The sequence below is a fragment of the Heterodontus francisci genome, chromosome 32 (genome assembly GCF_036365525.1).
Source record: "Heterodontus francisci isolate sHetFra1 chromosome 32, sHetFra1.hap1, whole genome shotgun sequence".
Classification (NCBI taxonomy): Eukaryota; Metazoa; Chordata; class Chondrichthyes; order Heterodontiformes; family Heterodontidae; genus Heterodontus; species Heterodontus francisci.
Genome location: NC_090402.1, coordinates 11,003,615 through 11,027,643, shown reverse-complemented (window position 1 = coordinate 11,027,643; position 24,029 = coordinate 11,003,615). Strand labels below are relative to the sequence as shown.

The window sequence follows — 24,029 nt, the reverse complement described above, 5'->3', positions numbered from 1 at the left end:
CGGAGCTGTGGCAAATGGAATTTATTCCTGAGGAGTGTGAGGTGATGCATTTTGGGAGGACTAACAAAGCAAGGGAATATACAATGGATGGTAAGACCCTAGGAAATACAGAGGATCAGAGGGACCTTGGTGTATATGTCCATAGATCACTGAAGGCAGCAGCACAGGTAGATAAGGTGGTTAGGAAGGCATACGGGATACTTGCCTTTATTAGCCGAGGCATAGAATATAAGAGCAGGGAGGTTATGATGGAGCTGTATAAAATGTTAGTTAGGCCACAGCTGGAGTACTGTGTACAGTTCTGGGCACCACACTATAGGAAGGATGTGATTGCACTGGAGAGGGTGCAGAGGAGACTCACCAGGATATTGCCTGGGCTGGAGCATTTCAGCTATGAAGAGAGATGGAAAAGGCTAGGGTTGTTTTGCTTAGAGCAGAGAAGGCTGAGGGGGGACCTGATTGAGGTATACAAAATTATGAGGGGCATTGATAGGTTAGATAGGAAGAAACTTTTTCTCTTAGCAGAGGGGTCAATAACCAGGGGGCATAGATTTAAGGCAAGACACAGGAGGTTTAGAGGAGATCTAAGGAAAACAAAATTCACCCAGAGGGTGGTTGGAATCTGGACCTTAAGAGGTGGTAGAGGCAGGAACCCTCACAACATTTAAGAAGTATTTAGATGAGTACTTGAAATGCCATAGCATACAAGGCTATGGGCCAAGTGCTGGAAAATGGGATTAGAATAGTTAGGTGCTTGACGGCCGGCACAGACATGATGGGCTGAAGGGCCTGTTTCTGTGCTGTATAACTTTATGACTCTAACCACACAGTTATATCATTGGTGATTTTGACTTGGATGGTTTCAGTGTTGTTGGAAGTTAACCAATCTGGAGGATCTCAAATAAGGAGAGGTGGGAGAGGTAGACATGGAGTGGCAGGAGAGATTGGAGATGGCTTAGTAGTTTGAGAGACAGATGTTAAGCGAGAAAGGATGTGGCAACAGCAGGACTGTTGTGGTGGGATATGATCCCTCCACATGTTATGGAATTGCCTTGGTACTGAGTCACTAATGGAGACCGGAGCCCTCTTCATATTACTGAACTGCTTCAAGAAGATGGTGGCACTTTGCCATGTGACTCTGTACCTCATAACAGGAGACAACACTCAGAGAAGTTCTAAGATTATGACACTAAATCAGGTGCCAGAAATTGCTTCAGCCTCCCCATCCCCCACCCCGCGCTCCACCCTCCTACCCCCCTCTACTCCGCCCCCATGCGATCAAGGGGGAAAAGTCAGATGCAATTCTCTGAAATGATTTTAATGCAGCAAATTATGACCTGGAATTCACTGCTTGAAAGGGCGGTGGAAGCAGATTCAATAGTAACTTGCAGAAGGGAACTGGATAAATCCTAGGAAAGGGAAAAATACAGAGCTATGAGGAAAAAGCAGGGGGAGTGGGACTATTGGGTGAACTATTGGGAGAGCTCTTTGAAAGAGCTATCAAGCATGATGGGCCGAATGGGCCTCCTTGTGTTCCCTATGATTCTATGGTTCTTTGATCAAGTACTGTGTTAATTGTTGGGTGTTCTGCAAACTCAGGCCTTGGGAGGGAAACATTTTTGAAGAGTAAAAGGCAAATGAATGGGGTGTGTTTGTTTTTTTGTGAATCAGGCAATGTTTTACAGGTTTATTGTGCATGGTACTGTATATTTACTGTGATGTTGTCAAAATGATGATTTCATCAGCTATCCTCCTTAGTTGGGAGGCTGTTTGTTGTCTATCGATTCTCCCATGATGTACCAAAGGAGTAGGTTTCCATGGAGACAAATGGGGTCGAATTTCTGCCAGTTACCTTACCTGCCACTGGAACTTTGGCGGAAGATTGGCAGACACCCCAGTGAGTCTGTTTACACCAATTCCCCTGTCTTGAAAGCTCCAATCGTTCCAACATCCACAGCCTTTTGGGGGGGAGAGAGAATTCCAGCTTTGCAACAGCTTTTGTGTGAAAAAGGTGCTTCCTCGTTTCATCCCTAAATGGCCTTGGTCTAACTTTTAAGATTATATCCTCTTGCCCAATTCCAAAGGAAATGTTTTCTCCATGTCTATTATATGAAACAACTGGATCAGATCATCCCTCAAACTTCTATAATCAATGAAACAAGTGTTATGAAAGTGCCTCTGTGTTTTGTTAAGTATATTTTTTGAGGATTAATTTTTAAAAGATTAAAGAATTGTTAAACCTTGGGGTTTTCAAAGGGGGTCATGTAAAGGCCACTTGAGTTTGAAAAACAGTCCCTGGAAATGTTTTTTTAAAAGGGGCACTGAGAAGTCTTGTGAGGAAAACAAGCCTTTCCGGGAAACCACCTGACTTCCAGCAGCAACAACAAGCCTTTCTGGGAAACCACCTGACTTCGAGGTCAATAAACAACAGAGAACTTTGGACATCTGGAGAAGTTGTTTACGAAGAAGTAACAGGTCAAGATTGATGGAGGTCAAATGGTTGACTTCCTGTTGCCGGTTTCGCTTTGAATTGTTTTGAGTTAGGGTTGAACTGTGTAAAAAAGGGAGAGAACTTCCAAGGAGAGAAGAGAATTCCCAAGGAAGGAGAGAAGACCACAACCCAGCTCAACTTTCCAGCAACACTCTAAAAGACCCTGCAAATTCCACTGTGTCAACTCATCTCGTCTCCTGTCTTTGAAGAAAAGCCTGCTAAATTAATTCTCAACGCCGCCCGAAAAGAACAAAGAACAGTACAGCACAGGAACAGGCCATTCGGCCCTCCAAGCCTGCGCCGATCTTGATGCCTGCCTAAACTAACACCTTCTGCACTTCTGGGGCCCATATCCCTCTATTCCCTTCCTATTCATGTATTTGTCAAGATGTCTCTTAAATGTCGCTATCGTATCTGCTTCCACCACCGCCCCTGGCAGCAAGTTCCAGGCACTCACCACCCTCTGTGTAAAAAACTTGCCTCGCACATCCTCTCTAAACTTTGCCCCTCACACCTTAAACCTATGTCCCCTAGTAACTGACTCTTCCACCCTGGGAAAAAGCTTCTGACTATCCACTCTGTCCATGCCGCTCATAACTTTGTAAACCTCTATCATGTCGCCCCTCCACCTCCGTCGTTCCAGTGAAAACAATCCGAGTTTTTCCAACCTCTCCTCATAGCTAATGCCCTCCAGACCAGGCAACATCCTGGTAAACCTCCTCTGTACCCTCTCCAAAGCCCCCACGTCCTTCTGGTAGTGTGGCAACCAGAATTGCACGCAATATTCTAAGTGTGGCCTAACTAAGGTTCTGTACAGCTGCAACATGACTTGCCAATTTTTATACTCTATGCCCCGACCGATGAAGGCAAGCATGCTGTATGCCTTCTTGACTACCTTATCTACCTGCGTTGCCACTTTCAGTGACCTGTGGACCTGTACGCCCAGATCTCTCTGCCTGTCAATACTCCTAAGGGTTCTGCCATTTACTGTATACCTCCCACCTGCATTAGACCTTCCAAAATGCATTACCTCACATTTGTCTGGAGTAAACTCCATCTGCCATTTCTCCGCCCAAGTCTCCAACCGATCTATATCCTGCTGTATCCTCTGACAATCCTCATCATTATCCGCAACTCCACCAATCTTTGTGTCGTCTGCAAACTTACTAGTCAGACCAGCTACATTTTCCTCCAAATCATTTATATATACTACAAACAGCAAAGGTCCCAGCACTGATCCCTGCGGAACACCACTAGTCACATCCTCCATTCAGAAAAACACGCATCCACTGATACCCTCTGTCTTCTATGACCGAGCCAGTTCTGTATCCATCTTGCCAGCTCACCTCTGATCCCGTGTGACTTCACCTTTTGTACCAGTCTGCCATGCGGGACCTTGTCAAAGGCTTTACTAAAGTCCATATAGATAACATCCACTGCCTTTCCTTCATCAATCATCTTCGTCACTTCCTCAAAAAACTCAATCAAATTAGTAAGGCACGACCTCCCCTTCACAAAACCATGCTGTCTCTCGCTAATAAGTTTGTTTGTTTCCAAATGGGAGTAAATCCTGTCCCGAAGAATCCTCTCTAATAGTTTCCCTACCACTGACTTAAGGCTCACTGGCCTATAATTTCCTGGATTATCCTTGCCACCCTTCTTAAACAAAGGCACAACATTGGCTATTCTCCAGTCCTCTGGGACCTCACCTGTAGCCAATGAGGATGCAAAGATTTCTGTCAAGGCCCCAGCAATTTCTTGCCTTGCCTCCCTCAGTATTCTAGGGTAGATCCCATCAGGCCCTCGGGACTTATCTACCTTAATGCTTTGCAAGATACCCAACACCTCCTCCTTTTTGATAATGAGATGACTGAGACTATCTGCACTCCCTTCCCTAGGCTCATCATCCACCAAGTCCTTCTCTTTGGTGAATACTGATGCAAAGTACTTATTTAGCGCCTCGCCCATTTCCTCTGGCTCCACATAGATTCCCATCTCTGTCCTTGAGTGGGCCAACCCTTTCCCTGGTTACCCTCTTGCTCTTTATATATGTATAAAAAGCAACTGTTCTGAAAAATCCCAGTGACCCGTCTACTTGTACTTGGAGGCCAGACTGTATGCCAGTTTTGGAACACAACGTATCTCATCTGCTGTTTCTTCAAGAATGAACAAGTATTCAGCCCAAGTATTTTTGTCTGTAATAGATGTCTAAAAACAAAAATCCCTTTATTTTTCCATTTAATCGGCGTGTGTGTGTATGTGTGTGTGTATGAGTGTGTGGGGCTAAGGTAAAAAGGGAACTTTAATATTTCAATCTGTGTGTTTATGCTTTACTTCATTACTGGTTAAGACTTGTTTTATAATAAACTGATAATTTTGTTGTCTATTAGAGAAACCTGGCTGGTGTGTTTTATTCTGGGATAAAAATAGAGTCCATGATTGATCGTATCGGTAAGTGGGAAAAAATTTAAATATATGTTGTGACCCACGGAGAAGTGGAACTAGAATAAACAGTGCACGCCTCCGGCCTCGGTCGTAACACAAGTCAAACTTATGCAAACCTGCCCTCATAATTTAACCCCCTAAGCCCTGGCACAAATTGCAATAAAATAATTGTGTTTCAAAATGCAAGGCTCATGAATGTCTGTTTCACGTCATGATGTCAAACGACTAAAATAATTTTTTTTAAAAAATTAAGCCATATTTAAAGTAACACTGAAAGAGTTGGGTGATAAAGTCTGACTTTTGTTGCTTGTCTCACTCTGCTGTGCTCCCTCCCTCCCTTCAGAGGTGCACTGAATTATTTATTGGGCAGTGATCCTGTTGCTGTGACCTAGACGCCAGAGAACGGTATCAGGGATCTACTCCACATTAATCATTGTACAGAAAATACTCATTTTTATCACAGTATCTGTCGCTGGTCTAAACACGGAGAGGCTCCAAGGCGGTGGACTGGTTTGATCATTCCCTCTTTTCTTCTGTCTCTTGGTATGTTTCCTTGGAAAATCCTCAATTCTCGGCGCTTTTCACAGCAATGAAATTTGCTGAACATTTATCGGCGCATCTAACGCCGGAATGGAGGAAACAATACATCGAATACGAGGTGGGGGCTTCAGCGATTTAAAATTCCTCTTATTTCGTTGTATCTAAACTAGATCGTAAGTGCAGTTGGATCTCGTCCTCTTTTATTCCTCTCTCTCAGTGAAAGTCGATCTTGTGAGAGGTGAAACTGCAGCGAAAGGAAACTCACTTTTAGAAATTGACTCGATGGCGAGCACCTTAAAGTTAGAGACCAAAATGTGGAGGGTGGGTGTGCATTGACGACCTGTTAAATCAGACCATGTCTGTGTCCCATTTTAACTGTTGTTTGGCCAATTTTTGTCAGATTTAACTATCTTTTGAACCAATTGTTATTAGTTTATTTTCCCTGTGTGTATGAGGGCTGCTCAATCAAGTTCATAGAGTTAACAGTAAAGGCTGGCAATCATTCGAGGTAAGGGTTTAGAAGGATGCATTACTGAGAATGAACGGAGATGCTCGGATATTCAAAAGTCAGAAAGTTGGTCCAGGACTTCAGCACATACTCTAAGCTAATGGTGGAGTGCAGTGAGGTGTGCGTTCAAAGAGATGTTGTGCTTCAGAGATGCCAAACCAGGTGTCTTCTGCCAGGCAGTTTTTAAAGAAACCTTTGTGTTGAGCAAAACAGATCAGAGTGCCCTAGCCAGCATCCTTCCCTCAACCAACACCCTCTGAAAACCAATGAGCTAGTCACGCATCTCATTGCTGTTTGTGGGATCTTGATGTGTGCAAAATGGCAGCTATGTTTGCTTGCGTAACGGCGGCTGTTTGGAGGAAGAAGGGGAGGACCGATGGATGGATGCCAGGCAAGTCAAAGGTGCTCTGTGTCCATCTGCTGAAATCCTTGAGGCAGAGGTGCATGTGACTCCTTCTAGCAGAGGGCGAGAGTATGTGGCGGTTTCTATTACTGAAGGAAACTGGGACAACAGACCAGATGGTACAATTGACACATGTGAAGGCCTGACTCACCACAGTGATGGATGCTTCCTCGGGAGCATCCCAGTCACACGCATGTCCCGGTTTCAGCAGTTCAGTCCCCACTACTCACACTGTCCCTGCTAACCCCGAACAGCTGGCTATATTGGGGAAATGGCACCAAGTATTTGCCATGGACCTCAATTACAAAGGCAGCACTTGAACCTTGATAAGCTAGCCGGCAATACAAACAACTGCTTAGGGGGTCACCTTCTACCCACTTCCCCCAAACTGTTCTTTGACCTGCTTTAATGTATTTTGTGCATCCCCTATTTTAATCACTTCACCACTGACGGCCTTGCCTAAACCTCACCCCCCACCCCCTTTAACCTCTCTGCCTCTCTACCTTTCTATTCTCCTTTTGAAACACTCTTTGAACCTACTTCTTTGACCAAGCATTTGGTCATCTGTCTTAATATCTCCTTATACAGCACAGTGTCAAATTTTGCTGATAATGCTCCTGTGAAGCTCCTTAGGATATTTTACCAAGTTAAAAATGCTATATAAATGCAAGTTTTCGTTGTTTATTTGAATCGCTCCCTATTAAGTGTTAATTTCTGAAATACATTCTCAAACCCAGTGCCAACAACTCAGGAACTTTGAAATTGATGAGAGCGGTTTGCAGACAATAATCACCACAGTCTAACTGTTGCTCTAACAGAAGTTGTTGATCATACTGACAAAGAAACAGATTTAGCAAATTCCCATTTCATGTTATTATTTACATCCATAACATTTCATTTTAATTACATAGAATTGCTTAGAATGTACAGCACAGAAACAGGCCATTCAGCCCAACTGGTCTATGCTCGTGTTCATGCTGCACACGAGCCTCCTCCCACCCTACTTCATCTACTCCTATCAGCATAACCTTCTCTTCCTTTCTCCCTTATGTTCTTATTAAATTCCCCTTAAATGCATCTATAAAATTCACATTCTGATCACTCTCTGGGTAAAGAAGTTTCTCCTGAAAACTCTTATTGGATTTATTAATGAGTACCTTATACTTATGATCCCTAGTTTGAACTCCCCCACAAGTGGAAACAGCCCAGGGATCGGCAACCTCTGGCTCCTTAATGTCTGAATGGCAGCTCCCAACCTTTTCAAGTTGGATCGCATTATCATGAAAAAAGCTTAAAAAATTAAGTCAAGAGTAGCAAGAGCCGTGTTTTTATCGTGGGGATAAAAGGCTAATGATTATGCTGCACTTTACAGTTTCAAATGATTATTTTAACGATAAACATCATTGTACTCTAGATAAACCTGTTTGAGTGGTATAGCTACACCACAGTTCTTGATAATGCTTTTGGTTCAAGGAACAGGTTTCATGATTAAGCCATTATTGTTTCTATTATAGCTGAGATGATAAATTATTCTGAATGGGCTATTTGAAGTTTTTTATCATGAGACTCAATAGCCAAAAAAACTGCATGTCAAGTTAAAGTTTGTTTTAAAGATGACTTTACTGACAAAATGATAGTAAACAAATTCCACTTATTACGAGATCTGTTATGAAAAACACAAAGACAAAAAGCATTCTTTCAGTTTTATGTGTACATTTCCTGTTACTTTTGTATTCAAAGTGGAAACTTGCTGTTTTTCCATTAAATTAATACGGTTCACCATTTTTCTTTGCAAACATGCTTATGCATAATTCATGCAAATTGACACATAAAACCTGAATATGCATATACTGGAGGTACAAAGAAAAGAATCAAAAAAGGTGCAATAAAAGGTCAAAAAACACGATAATTCAGAGTTAGGTCTATTGTAATTTCAATTTTTTTTCTATTGATATATATATATTTGAGACATGTATTTTATTCATTTTGTCTGTAAGTTGTGCATTCTATCAGAGACACTTGACAATTTGCCAAATATTTGGTTTAGAAATGCTGAATTTTCATCTTGTGGCTCCCAATAGTTTTTATTTTTGGCAATTTATTTTTAAAAGGCTCTTTAGGTAAAAAGGTTGCAAACCCCTGGTCTAGCCTATCAAACCCCTTCATAACTTTAAACAACACTATTTGGTCACTCCTCAACCTTCTGTTTTCTAGAGAAGAAAAGAGGTACAGCCTGTTCAGTCTTTCCAGATAGTTATAACCTCTCAGTTCTGGTAACATTCTTGTAAATCCTTTTTATGCACCTTCTCTAGTGCCTCTATATAATTTTTTTATAATTATGGAGAGCAGAACTGTGCACAGTACTCTGAGTGTGTTCTAACCAAGATTCGATGGAAGTTTAAAATGAAAACAGGAAATTACGAAAACACTCAGCAGGTCAGGCAGCAAGTGTGGAGGGAGAAACAGAGGTAACATTTCAGTTCTATAAAGTTTCAACATACATGCAAGGAGGTGGAGTCAGGCCTGGTGAAAATCTGACTACAGCTAACCATATCTGCAGTTTTTGAAACACCTTCTTATAGGAGACTGTCTTCATCAGGTGAGCCACGCTGTGCCATCCACTGTAAGGGCATCTGTGGCCAATGCAGCAATGCAATTAGCTGCAGTCAGATTTGCACCAAGCCTCACTCCACCTCCTTGCATGTATGTTGAAATTGTGAACGATGGGGCAAGTTGGACTATGCCCTTCACAACCACCCTTCTTTCAGCAGCATCATCCACCATGCAATGGTGCCAGTTGTATCCACACACGCCTTTGAGTGACGCGTGTGTGGCACCATTGTCTTGATTTGATTTTAGATTTTGATTTAGAGATACAGCACTGAAACAGGCCCTACGTCCCACCGAGTCTGTGCCGACCATCAACCACCCATTTATACTAATCTTACACTAATCCCATATTTACCTACCACATACTCACCTGTCCCTATATTCCCCTACCACCTACCACCTACCACCGTTATAAATTGCCCCTAGTATAGGTAGGTGGTAGGGGAATATAGGGACAGGTGGGGATGTGGTAGGAATATGGGATTAGTGTAGGATTAGTATAAATGGGTGGTTGATGGTCGGCACAGACTCGGTGGGCCGAAGGGCCTGTTTCAGTGCTGTATCTCTAAATAAATAAAAAAAAAAATAAAAAAAAAAAAATAAAAGATGTAGGTTTTAAGGAGCATCTTAAAGGAGGAGAAAAAGAAGTAGAAAGGTTTAGAGAGGGAATTCCAGAGTTTGGGGCCTAGACAGCTGAAGCCACAATTGCCAATCGTGGGACAATGAAAATCAGACAGGCGCAAGAAGTCATAATTGGAAGAACACAAGAGTTATCTGAGGGTTGTGGGGCTGGAGTAGGATACAGAGATAGGGAGGAGCAAGGCGGAGGGATTTGCTGGACTGGGTTGCACAAAATTGATGAGTGAATGGGACGTGGTGCGAGTTAGGTTACGGGCTGTAGAGCTTTGGATGAACAGAAGTTTACAGAGGGTGGAAGATGAGAGGCCAGCCAGGAGATGCCCAGTTACAGCCATTAAAAGTTTTTCACGTTTGGGCAATGCATGGGACCTGTGATCTATAAGGAAAGTTCCCCTTTACAATTTGAAGCTGTAACATTGCCACATTAATGTCAAGTCCTGTCCAGACTTGATTCCTTCCTGTTGATGCAGACTCAATGCTCACCAAAATGAGGCCAATGTGCGAACCTAGTTAATGTTGGTTACAGAGAGAGATGTGCAAGCCCTCTGATTCTCTTTCTCTCTCTCGGGAGTCATCTGGTTTCCACTCATCTCCCCCAGGTTGACAGCTGAAACCTGCCACTGGTTGAATCATAGGATGGATCCCATATGCTGTTCATTGGAGCTCCACAGAACTACAACACTTATACCAAAAGATCTTTAACGTTAAAATGATATTCTCTGTGTCTTTCATACAGCTGCTAAACTAATTGGAGTGCATTTCCTACTGAATTGTTCTGCAGATAAATGGAATTATATTGAACATGAAGGACAGAAGCAGGCCATTCGGCCCAGCTGGTCCATGCCAGTGTTTATGCTTCATACTAGTTTCCTCCCAACCCTCTTTATCTAACCCTATCAGCACATCGTTCTATTCCTTTCTCTTTCATGTGTTTATCTAGCTTCCCCTTAAATGCATCGATGCTATTCACCTAAACCACTCCTTGTGGTGGTGAGTTCCACATTCTTACTACTCGCTAGGTAAAGAAATTTCTCCTGAATTCCCTATTGGATTCATTAGTGACTATATTGTATTCGTGGCCCCTAGTTCTGGTCTCCCCACAATTGGAAACATCTTCTTTGCATTTACCCCATAAAACCCTTTCATCATGTTGAAGACCTCTATCAGGTCACCCCTCAGCCTTCTTTTTCCAAGAGAACAGAATCCCAGTCTGTTATTTAGGGGCACTTCAATGTCATGTAAACACTTGTCCCACTTACTGAAGAAAGAGTTTTCAAATACATGCTTTCAACATTTTAAAGAATCTTTTACAATTAAATGGATTGTAGACACACTAGGACACAGCCAGTCACTTTAAATAGGAGTCCAGGTGGCAGATCTGTGTGCAAAACACAAGGACATTGTCTCTGTTCTGTTTATCATTGGCTGTAATGACCATTTAAGAAAATATTTGTATTGGGTTTTGTGCACATGCTCTCTTCCATGACATTGTATTTCATGGTGATGAAATTACCAGGGTGACCTTGAATGAATCAAGCTCCAAGGACTAACGTTGCTGGCTCGCAATTTGTCAGGGCCTGGACGTACCTTAATGATGGAAGCACAGATTGATTTAGTTGGGAGGTTCCACAAGATCAATTTAGATAAATTTGCCTTTCAGTCTATCTGATCTCAAATTTCCAGAATACCATAGGCATCAACTTCCCGATAATGCTTTTGAATATTCATCTGAACCAGCAAAAAGGGTCTTAGTTTATTATCTTTTATTCAAGGAGCAGCTCCTGAGACACTGCAGTACCGCAGAGGTTATGCACTGGGGCCCTAGTGGGACTGAATCCTCAACCTTCTGGCTAAGCATGGAAAGTTCTACCCATTGGGCCAACCTGACGCTAATTATAGGGTGAAGCCCAAAGTGGTTTGGTCAATATCCTCTGGATGTGGTAAAATGTCTAACAGGATGATATCCATTATTAGAAATGGGAAGGTGCCACAGCAACACAGAGATCAGGGAATCTTACACCACAGGAGGAGGCCATTCAGCCCATCGTGCCTCTGCCAGCTCTTCGAATGAGCTATCCAATGAGTCCCTCTGCTATGCTTTTTCCACACAGCCTTGCAAATTTTTCCTTTTCAAGTATATATCCAATTCCCTTTTGAAAGTTACTGTTCAATCTGCTTCCACTGCCCTTTCAGTGCATTCTCGATTATAACAACTCACTGCTTAAAACAATTCCTCCTCTCCTCCCCTCTAGGTCTTCTGCCAATTATTTTAAATCTATGACCTCTAGTTACTGACCCTCCTGCCAGCGGAAACAATTTCTCCTTACTTACTCTTATCAACACCCTTCATTATTTTGAACATCTCTGTTAAATTTCCCCTAAACCTTTTCTGCTCTAAGGTGAACAATCCCAGTCTCTTCACATAACTGAAGCCTGTCATTGCTGGTAAATCTTTTCTGCGCCAACTCCAAGTTCTTGACCTCTTACTGGATTCAACATTTTTTGGAAGGGCAATGCCACCTTATTTACAACTCTTTGTCAGGTTGAAGTGAGTCAAAATCCTGGAACTCCCTCCCTGACAGCACTGTGGGTGTATCTATCCCACACGACTGCAGTGGTTCAAGAAGGCAGCTCACCCCCACCTTCTGAAGGGCAACTAGAGATAGGCAATGACCACATCCCATGACCAAATAAAAAAAAAAGCTTATTGTGCCCCACGTGCTTTGGCTATAAAATAGGACATCACCAACAGTATGAAACCACAACTATCACGCAGAATACACTGCTAATTTAGCACAGTAATACTGACATTCTTTCATCAGTGAGATATGATGAACCACATCACTCCTAAGGTAGAAACTTGCAGGATAACTGTTAGGGTTGGGTTGGTCTCAATTGCCCTTCCCCCCTACCCCATGCACCCCAAGATTTGGGATGATACTACATGGATCCATTCTTATACTGTATATTTTTCTTTTAAACAGGTTTTGAAAAAGATGCTGTACATGGCTCAGAGCCAAGCCCCAGTGCCAGAAGGTAAGATGCAATTGGTGTTACTATGGAATGGAACCACAGCATTCTCTATCACAGATGCAGCTTCCACTAACCTGAATAGAATATCCTGACTTGCACCTGGCATTATGCTGACTTCTCATCGCAGTCAGTAACCAGGGAGTTAATATTTAATGCTGAAATATGATTTAATTTATATATAATGAAAGAGGGTTTAACTTCAAGATAGTTCCAAAAACAAAACAAGTGCTGTAGTGTTTAATATGATTCAATAGTTTTTTTTTCAAATATTTATGGCATAAGACTGCATAAGATATCTGGGGCCAAAGCTTTGGAATTCCATGCCTAAACCTCTCCACCTCTCTCTCATTCTTTAAGAGCGGCACAGTGGCGCAGTGGTTAGCACCGCAGCCTCGCAGCTCCAGGGACCCGGGTTCGATTCCGGGTACTGTCTGTGTGGAGTTTGCAAGTTCTCCCTGTGTCTGTGTGGGTTTTCTCCGGGTGCTCCGGTTTCCTCCCACAAGCCAAAAGACTTGCAGGTTGATAGGTAAATTGGCCATTATAAATTGTCACTAGTATAGGTAGGGAAATATAGGGACAGGTGGGGATGACAGGTAGGAATATGGGATTAGTGTAGGATTAGTATAAATGGGTGGTTGATGTTCGGCACAGACTCGGTGGGCCGAAGGGCCTGTTTCAGTGCTGTATCTAAGACCCTCCCGAAAACCTACCTTTCTGACCAAACCTTTGGTCACCTATCCTAATGTCTCCTTCTTTGGCTTGGTGTCAAGTTTTTGTCTGATTATGTGCCTGTAAAGCACCTTAGGATGTTTTACCTAATTAAAGGTGCTATATAAATGCCAATTGTTGTTGTTACTTTTACCTTGACTTTCAATCATGCCAATAAAATACAGGTCAGCGATGAATAATTAAGCTTCTGAATGTATCCTTATCAGGCAATGGCCATGGCAATGGATTTAATTAATAATCACATTCTACTCTGGTTGAAATATGAAATCATTCTTTCACATCAATAATTCATACAAGGCAAAATGTTGTTCCACAGTTTACAATTACAACTTCAAAGACATCTTTACGCAACCACAGAAAGGGTATTTAAGAGCCGGTTGTGGCTTGTCAGTATGAGCATACCTGTACGAGAGTTTGTGCAAGGAACATTTATTAAAATTAAACTGAAACATTAAAATTCAGCACCGGACATGAGTTTGGATGATCTTTTTATAAGGAATGGCAGGAAGGAAATACTTCTTGCAAAAAAAAAAATTAAACCCAAGGAGTTGACTTGTCGAGATTTTATTGTCTTCATTGCTAAACATTTACAAAGAGTTAACTTGACAAAAATGACATAACATCATTTTGCATGAATGTTTTTGCAATGGTCCTGCTGCATTCATTAGTCAGTCAGTCACCCTGTTGAATGTGAGCCTTTAGATGGCAGCAGAAAGCTACCTGAGATGTAGCTGCCAACAAATCTCAAAACTCTGACAGTGTTTTTCAACAGCTATCCGTTTTCTTTGGTGTATGTGCAAACCAGCAAGCAACTAGAAGTCCAACCCCAACCCCTTCAGAAGTATCAATTGATTCTGAAATAGGGTTGATGAGGGGTTTCTGCTCTGTTGTAGATAACATGTGGCTGTTAAAAGGAAAAATAAAGCCACAACAGAAGCTGAAAGTGCACTGCACATAGAACCAAAGAAAGCTTACAGCACAGGAGGAAGCTATTGCATATGAGTGTGTGGAAATTAATAACTAAATGTTCTCCAAAATACTGTATGGAAAAGTGTGGAATTTAAAAAGTTGTTTAAAACATTAGGTCAGACAGCATATAGTTTATTTCAAATTAAGCTACTAAAGTGTAATGTCTTTTAGCAAACTCAGCTGACCAGATGCCTAACGATCATTGCAACTGAACAATCAGCATGCCCTAGGGAGCAGGGAGGCATGGGAATTTGGGAGGCTCAGGAGAGCAGAGACAGGGTTATGAAGCTTGAGGACCATGATGGTCTGGGGAGAAGATAGGCTTGGGAACTTGGAGACCTAGGGAGTGGGAAGTTATGGAGCTGGAAAGCTAAAGATATAGGAAAGCCTGGGGGATATGGAAACATGGAGAGCAGGGAAGCATAGAAAGTTTGCAGATGTCCTGCCCTTCCCCTCATTGTAAGAAAAAGGCCCATTACCTGTGAATTTTCCTTGGTAGGCCTGGCAATGGGGAGCCCCGGACAATGGGCAGGCTGAGACAGGTGTGAGGCTTCGACAGTGGACGGGCTTGCTCAGTGGATAGGCTTGGACAGTGGACAGGCTTAGACAGTGGACAGGGTTAGACAGGCGGTAGGCTGGAAGAATGGGGAGGCCTGACAGTGGGGATAGAAGCATGTTCAAACAGATGAGTATAAGTAGCTTTTGGAAAAGGTTTCTTGAAAGCAGAGAATCTGGACATGTTTAAAATGAACGTGAGCTCCTGAAGCACGCTCCAGCTCACCTGGACAAACCAGCAATCCAGCCTGAACAAACCAACAAAACCTATACATGGAACATGTTAGTTTTAGGTGAATGCAGTTTGTTTGATTTACTCAATTGTCTGAAGAAACTGTACAGTCCACTGTACTAACTGCCTCACAAACATGAGATAACTGGAAAATAGGTCACCTTTTCCACAATGTTATCCTTGTTGCTCCTTTCATTCTAATTATAAAACTATTATTTGTGATTGGCCCATCTGGTAAGTTTGCAGATGTTCTGTCCTACCCCTCATTGTAAGAAAAAGGCCCATTACCTGCAAATTTTCCCTGTTTATACTGTACAGTCACCTTGAGTATTGGATCAGGAAATCAACTCTCATGATTACCTTTGCTTTCGGGATCACAGTATGGAAGTGTCCTATAATGTACCACATCAGTAAAGCACAGTACAGGGATTTCTGATTAGTTTGCTGCATGAGTGACAAATATCAATGTAGCACTTACCCATCAACTCTCCTGTTTATGGTGTAATCTTTGAAAATCCAAATACACTATGTCCATTGGTTTCCCCTTAACCATCCTACTAATTACATCTTCAAAAAGCTCTAACAGATTTGTCAAATATGATTTTCCTTTCATAAATCCGTGTTGACTCTGCCCAATCATATTATGATTTTCTAAGTGCGCTGTTATCATCTCCCTAATAATAGATTCTAGCATTTTCCTGTTACTGATGTCAGGCTAACTGGCCTATAGTTCCCTGTTTTCTCTCTCCGTCCTTTCTTAAATAGCGAAGTTACATTTGCTACCTTCTAATCCACAGGGACCATTCTACAATCTAGGGAACTCTGGAAGATCAAAACCAATGCATCCACTGTCTCTCTAATCACCTCTTTTAAAACCCTAAGTACAGCATGTCTATCCAACCCAAACCTGATGGGACCCGACGACATGTGTTTGGTTCGGGTTGGGTCGGCTCGCTCTTCCAGGTCCTGCATTCAGGCTTGGGTCAGGTCGGGCCCGGTTGGACACACTCTAGCACCACCTCTGGTACGTGGCTCCAATGTTAATGTACTTTTTGGACTTGAAAGGTTGTTTAGTTACAGTTTTTTTAAGCTTGTGCTGATAAGCAACAAAGTGAGAAACGGAAGCTAGGTTAACTGATGGTCGGATCGAGTCGGGCTGCAGGAAAAAAATGAAAGGACTTGGGCCGGGTCGGGCTCGGGTCAGATATGGCTCTGTTGGGCTCGGGTCGGGTTTCATTTGCAGACCTGAGCCGGCCTTTAACCCTAACGTGTTGGCCATCAGGTCCAGGGGTTTTGTCATTTTTTTTTTATCCATTAATTTCTCTAGTACTAGTACACCTAGTCTTTACTAATACTAATATTCTTAAGTTCCTCATTTTCACGGGACCCTTAGTTCCCTACTACTTCCAGAATGTTTTTTGTGTCTCCTACCATGAAGACAGATAGAGGGCAAATAGTTTACTAGATTACTATTCAAGGAACCAACTAGGGAATGAGCTATTTTGAATCTAGTACTGGATCTGATACTGTGCAATGAGACAGGGTTAATTAATAACTTTGTGGTTAAGAAGCTTCTGGGGAAGAATGATCATAGTATGATTGAATTTTATATTGAGTTTGCGAGTGATTAAGTTAAGTCTAAAACTAGAGTCTTAAACCTGGACATACCAAACTCTGTAGGTATGATTTATGATTTGGCTAAGATTGATTGGGAAAACGAGATTAAAAAATATGATAGTAGATAGGCAATGACAAACATTTAAAAAATTAATTCAAGATTCACAATGATTATACAGTTCGTTAAGGAACACAAACCCCACAGTCCAACTGTGGCCAAAATGAGAAGTTAAAAATAGTGTTAGATTAAATGAAGAGGTTTATAATCTTATAATGATGACCTATACCCAGATGTTTTCCTTTGCTGAACTAACTTATCTTCCAACACCTGATAGCAAATGATTAAGGTTCTCTGAAACTTTAGGAACCAGTTTGCAGTGGGGTACATCTTTAATTAGGTTTACTGAAGTTATCAAACTGACTATTGCTCTTATTTCCGGAGGTCACTGCTTCTAAATGGAATTATATGTCTCTTTTTAATAGGCAAAGGTTAAAGATTGACAATATCATTACATAAAGAGAAACCAATCATGCGACAACATTAGTAGAGTTTAGGACAGCCTGTAGAAGTAGCAAGTTAAACTGTTCTGAAGCTCTGACTGAGGACAAAACTGAAACTGAAAACAATCGATTCAGATCTCAAATCTCACAGACAAGAAGTAGGACATTGTCCTGTAAGTGTAGTTGTCTTGTGCATTTAACTGTGGTACAATGCTACCACAAGGAGTAGTTGAGACAAATAGCATTTAAAGGGATGCTCGATAAGTATATGAGGGAAAAAGAAATATAAGGATATGTTGATAGGGTTACATAAAATAGAATAAGAGGAGGTTAGTGTGGAGCATAAACACTGGGATAGACCAGTTGGGCTGAATGGCCTGTTTCTGTGCTGGACATTCTAAGGGCTGGATTTTATCGGCGCGCCAAGCTCCACAGCAGTGTGCTGTGAAGTCGGCGGCCGACCAACACAGAAGTGCCCCCGAGGTGCACACGTGATATTTCACGCAGGGGCTCTTTAAATGGAGGGGGCGGAGCTGTCACATCCCCGGCAAGGGCGTCGGGCGACACTGCACAGGTGCCAGCGCCTTTTTAAAGGGCTTCAAGCTCTTAGATGAAATTGTAATATTTAAAGGGGAATTTGTGCATACTTGTTAACAAAATATTATTGAAACCTGGAGGCCCTTTTAATGCCCCCCCCCCCCCCCAATGTCTGTTTTAGGGTCACCGACCCTGAATAAACTCTTATTGCCATTGCAAACATTCCCCCTCCCCCAACCTCGTGACATTTGCCCTTCAACCCCTTCCTGCCCTCCCCACAGCCAATAACAAGTGTTTTCCCTGCTCCCCCACTCCTCCTGCCCTGATAATTTTATACCTCCCTCCTCCCCACCAGTGCCTCGCCTCAGAACTCCAATGGAGTACCGAAGGCATGCGAGGTGCGGTCGGTTAACAGGAAAGAATGAGGGGTCTTGACAGGGTGAATGTGGAAAGGATGTTTCCCCTTGTGGGAGGATCTAGAACAAGGGGTCACTGTTTAAAAATAAGGGGTCACCCATTTAAGACAGAGATGAGGAGAAATGTTTTCTCTCTGAGTCTTTGGAATTCTCATTCCTCAAAAGGCGGTGGAAGCAGAGTCTTTGAATATTTTTAAGACAGAGGTAGATAGATTCTTGATAAGCAAAGGGGTGAAAGGTTATCGGGGGGGTAGGTGGAAATGTAGAGTAATCAGTTCAGCCATGAACTTATTGAATGGCGGAGCAGGCTCGAGGGGCCGAGTGGCCTACTCCTGCTCCAAATTCGTATGTTCGTAAATCGACGTGGGACAGCTGGCGTCAGCAGGCAAGTTCATTTTAATTTATCTAATTTCAAAATTTGTATGAAGGCCCCGCCGCTTGGCAGCAGGGGTGCCACACCGAGGCCTCACCGCCGCCATTAATATCCGGTAGGGCCTTCTCGGCGTCGTGGGTCGTGGCGGGCATTTTACGGGCCTCCCCGCCACGGCCCACGGCATCGAGCGGCTGGTAAAATTCAGCCCTATGTAATTGTATGTAACAATGCTTCCTGTGAATTCATAAACTTGCACTTAGTTCATGATACAATTAAAACCGTAGGTTTAATTTCCCATGAATTTAGCCAAATAAATTAGCCTGAATATGTCTAGGCTACTCAGTTATCATTCAAAATATTGAGCCTATTTCCAAATACTGAAATACTGTATCAGTGAAAGCACAAAAGTTTTCCTAGTCTCTGACATTGCTACTTTAAATGACTGTACCACAATGTGTTACTCGATAAGTAGAAGAGTTCCACACTTTGAAGAACCTGCCTCTTCAGGAAATCTAAACCTGTTAAAATAAACAGAAACCATCAGTTGGTTGATTACATTAAGACTATTGTTAACTTTCACTTCGTAACACAAGCCTGACATTCCTTCTCTAGCTGTGAACTGATTAGGGCCTCGCAACATCTTACACTTTACACACTCTTGTATCAGTTGATTCTTCAATACCTCATTCTCAGTTACAAGACGGTTCCTTTCTACAGAAGCCATGGGGCTGAATTTTACGCCACCCCAGTAGGTCGGATGGTGGCGTGGGAGCGGCATAAAATTGAGCGGGAGGCTCCGGAGGCCTTCCCGCCCCGCTTCTGCCTCTGGCAAACTTTACGGCAGTTGGAGGGGAGGGGGGTGGAGGGGGAAATGGCCCGCCCACCTGAGGCCAATCAAGGCCCTTAATTGGCCACTTAACGGCCACTTAAGGGCCCTCGCCCACCTCCATGGGTATATTACCATGGAAAGCGGGTGTGCTGGGGATATGAAAGGCCGCCCAGCGATAGCTGCTGGCCTTTCCGCGCGCCGCGGGGGTTGCCATGGCAGTCGGGCACAGGGTGACCAACTGAGGGCTGCCCCCGCCTCCCAACCAACCCCAGGGACCCAAGACGCCCCCCCCTCCCCCCAAATGACTATCCTTGCCTCGCCGCCACGACCAATCACCCCCTCGGCGAGGCAAGCCAAACTCACCTGGTCTCCTGGCTCCATGGCCACCCCTCCTGGTGGCACTGCTGGGACTAAGAGCTGCTGGCCCGCTGATTGGCCAGCAGCTCACTGAGGTGGGACTTCCTCCTTCAAGCAGCTGGAAGTCCTGCCTCAGGACAATTAAAGCCCGGGGACCCGTAAAATGCAGGTTGGATCCCCGGGCTAGGTGGAAGGGGGTTCACCACCGACTTTATGGTAAAATCCAGCCTAATAAGTACAGCCACCAATTGAGATAATCCAGCTGTTTCCTATGCTGATAACTTGTTCTTAAACTTTTGCATTTAATTCTCCTTTAATTTATTAAACTGTGTTGAGCTCTGCTCTAACTGATTAAGACTTGAAAAAGAAAGACTTACATTTGAATAGCACAGTGGCGCAGTGGTTAGCACCGCAACCTCACAGCTCCAGGGACCCTGGTTCAATTCCGGGTACTGCCTGTGTGGAGTTTGCAAGTTCTCCCTGTGTCTGTGTGGGTTTTCTCCGGGTGCTCCGGTTTCCTCCCCCAAGCCAAAAGACTTGCAGGTTGATAGGTAAATTGGCCATTATAAATTGTCACTAGTATAGGTAGGTGGTAGAGAAATATAGGGACAGGTGGGGATGTGGTAGGAATATGGGATTAGTGTAGGATTAGTATAAATGGGTGGTTGATGTTCGGCACAGACTTGGTGGGCCGAAGGGCCTGTTTCAGTGCTGTATCTCTAATCTAAAACCTTTAAGTCCTCAGAGCACTTTACAGCAAATGAAGTATTTTTGAAGTGACATCCCAGATTTTGTGCTCAGGTCTTTGGAGTGGGGCTTGAACCCTCAACCTTGTGACTGTGATGAGAGTGCTACCACTGAGCCATGTCAACATTGTACAATGTCAATGTGTAACACTGATACCCATTAGCCCTTATATTTATATAGTGTGATGAACATCGGTGTGTAACACTGAAATCCATTAGCTCTTATATGTGATCATGCCACATGTGACATCAAAACAAGTCATTCCTGCTTTTGGCCATTTATCAAAAAGATCGTGCAGTGTCTGGAAATCTTTGCATATAACCTTCCACTGCATGATTCCCAAGTTCCAGGTGGTAGCCAGGTTGTAAAATACGTTCAGTACAGGCAAGGACACAGCCATCTGCAAGGGTGCTCTGTCAATTAACTATTCTCAACTACTCTTTCCTGACTTTCACTAGATTGTGAATTGATTCCTGATCGATTCCCTTTGCTGGTTTGTTCCCAAGTTGTTTGTGCTTCTCACGTATACACACACTCACACCGGGCTGAATTTTAATCACGTGCTGCATTCCTCGGTGATGTGCTTTTAACTCGGTGGCCTACTGACACGGAAGGTCTGCCGAGGAGCCCCCGCACGAAATATCACATGAACCCCAAGAGAGAAAAGTCTCCTACAGTGAACAAGGTTTAAGAAGAATACTGGGCCCCAATGAAAAGCAAGATCTACCTACAAGCAAGGACTACAGCGAGCTTTAAGCACAGTAACAAAAACCTCTCTTCTGAGATTGCCTCAAACCTCCCTACTTTATTTTTCTTCTGCTCTTTTCTGTCTCTATTTGCATGTGCGTATCACGTATGCATGCTGGTGTGGGGCGTGGCGTGTATCCAAAGACATTAACCGAATTAGAGTTTAAGTTTAAGTTTTGATAAATTTCACTTTTCTTCTTTAAACCTAAAAAAGCCTGTTTGTGCTTATTTCTTTGCCTTATAATTGGAAAGCGATGAACAAGGGTACATCACATATGTTTCAGATTAAATCCTAATTTTTGTTGTTGGTAGGTGTTCGATAACTATTTTATTAATTCTCTGATGGAAGCGTTAAATTGGTTTTGACTTTTGGTTTTCTAAAGTGGCCACAGTAGATGACTAGTAAAAGAAAAAAGACTGCATTTATTTGGACCTGTCACCTTCTCAGGATGTCCTAAAGCACCTTACAGACACAGTTGTAATGCAGTTATTAATTTAATAGAAAGGAGGTCTTGCATTTATATAGTGCCTTTCACAATTTCAGAACATCCCAAAGTGTGTTACAGCCAATGAAATACGCTTGAAGTCTAGTCACTGTTGTAATGTAGGAAATGCTGCAGCCAATTTGCACACAGCAAGCTCCCACAAAAAGCAATGTGATAAGGACAAGATAATCTGTTTATGTGATGTTGATTGAGAGATATATATTGGTCAGGACACTGGGGATAACTCCCCTGCTCTTCTTTGAAATAGTGCCATGGGATCTTTTACGTCCACCTTAGAGAGCAGACGGGACCTCGGTTTAGCATCTCATCCAAAAGGCGGCACCTCTGACAGTGTAGCAATCCCTCAGTACTGCACTGGAGTGTCACCTAGATTTGCATGCCAAGTCTTTAGAGTGGGATATGAAACACAACCTTGTGACTTAGAAGTGAGTTGCTATTAACTGAATCACAGCTGACACAATCGCACAGTTGGTAATCCCAGGTTAGTTAGCATCAATTTCTTTAATTCAGTTCAGATCCACAATCAGAGAGACTCAATATCTCAAATAACCCATATAAAGTTACGAAACAGCGCCAAAGTACAAAATACCCAATAGATTATCTTTTTTTTGCTCTTTACTTCAAATAACTGTAACCATTATTGACTATAACTGGTTTTGCAATTAAAGCAAAGATTGAAATACTTGTAACATTCTTAATGTTAATTAAGCTAAGGCTTAGAAAAGCCACAGCCAATGGTTGAAAAAGTGAACATTCACACACATTTTTAAAAAGACAGTACTCTGAAAACAAACAAACTCCTGTAGCCTTTCACTTTTATCCTTTTCCTCTCAAACCAATTTTTAATTTCTGATGTTTGCTACCTAACCCTGGAAGTACTGATTTAAAAAACTCAGGTCTGCAGTATGCCTTTTCACCCAAGCCTGGTGTGGTGAAGGTCTGGGCAATAACCTTGTGGGTTTTTATTATCTTTCTTCCCTACTTCTTTTACAGTTGATGTGTCTAAACAAGGGATTGTTATGCCATTTGTTTACAGCCTTTGTTTGCTGTGAAAAAACCTTGCCCTCCTGCACAATTTGTTCCCTCTCAGTTGGTGGAACAGAGGGGTGTAACGACGTAGAGCACAGAGAGAAAGGGGCGCTGCGGAACCAGTCGAGAATCCCAGTCCCTGTCTTGATTCAGTCGCCAGAATTGCCTCTTACTCTGCTGCCCTCAGCCCTGCAACTCTCATTCCACATTCCTTTACGCCTTTCACATTTCTTCTCCAGCTGTTCACTGACTTGATTCATTAGCATTTCATTCTCAGTTTTGAGATGGTCTCTTTCTATGGAAAGTAGTAATTCTGAGTAAGCTATTCCTGCTACTCGTTGTTCAACAATCTCATTATCAAGTTGCTGGATTTCATTCTCCAGCACCTGTTTAACCTCCGCTTCATTACATTCAGCCAAATCATTGTCTCACTCCACCATCTCTAACTGCTTCTGCATCAATTTCTCATCCTTTACTTTTCCCTTACAAACTTTAAATGAAACTGCTAATAGCCAGAATGCCTTTGTTTGCATATTCTTGAGTTTCTTTTCCTTTCTCAGCTCCCTGAGCCGACTCTCACACTCCCCGAAGGGTCTACAGCTCCTTGGAGTCCCCAAATTGTTCTTCCTACCTTCGTTGTGTTATAAGATAGATGTTCTTATTTATAATTTACTCCTTACTTAATAAGATTTTAAATATTGAAGATCAGTTGTCACAGTTTTATTAAACCCACATTAGATCTAATACTACATAAACGTACACTTAGGGTAACACCTACAACCACATCTAACGGGGATTCAAATGTGTTATAATTCTGAGTTCGGTATCTAAGGTCTTTACAAATCCAAGTACATAATTTTTGTACATTTCTCTTACTCCTTCCAAATGACAATTCACACATCTCTACATTACATAATGAAATTCCACCTATGGAGAATTTAAACAGGTTTTTCCCTAATTGATAACTTTAGTTTTAATGAGTTATCTTTCGGTACAACTGCCCCAACTTTGTCATCTTATCAATAGTTTCCCTCTTGTTACATATAATTGCTATACCACCAAGTGAGACTTTTAACCATGAGCTTATCTTTCATCTTGGACCAATCGCCATTTTCTAAAAAAGATGTATATCGAGATATTTTTCTTTTGGCGGACAAATTATTTTTCTTGCACTTGTCATTGACTGATTAAATGTAAGAATACAATAGCATGTCAT

The 24,029-nt window shown here is 42.5% G+C and overlaps 1 protein-coding gene across 1 annotated transcript in view; it reads left to right on the top strand.

Moving 5' to 3' along the window:
• Window positions 1–5,525: 5,525 nt before the first annotated feature.
• LOC137347457 (xenotropic and polytropic retrovirus receptor 1 homolog) overlaps window positions 5,526–24,029 on the top strand; it is a 64,688-nt gene continuing 46,184 nt past the window's right edge. The window contains exons 1-2 of the mRNA XM_068011900.1: window positions 5,526–5,594; window positions 12,621–12,672. Coding sequence (XP_067868001.1) covers window positions 5,526–5,594; window positions 12,621–12,672 — 121 coding nt within the window. The remainder of the gene's footprint in view (window positions 5,595–12,620; window positions 12,673–24,029) is intronic.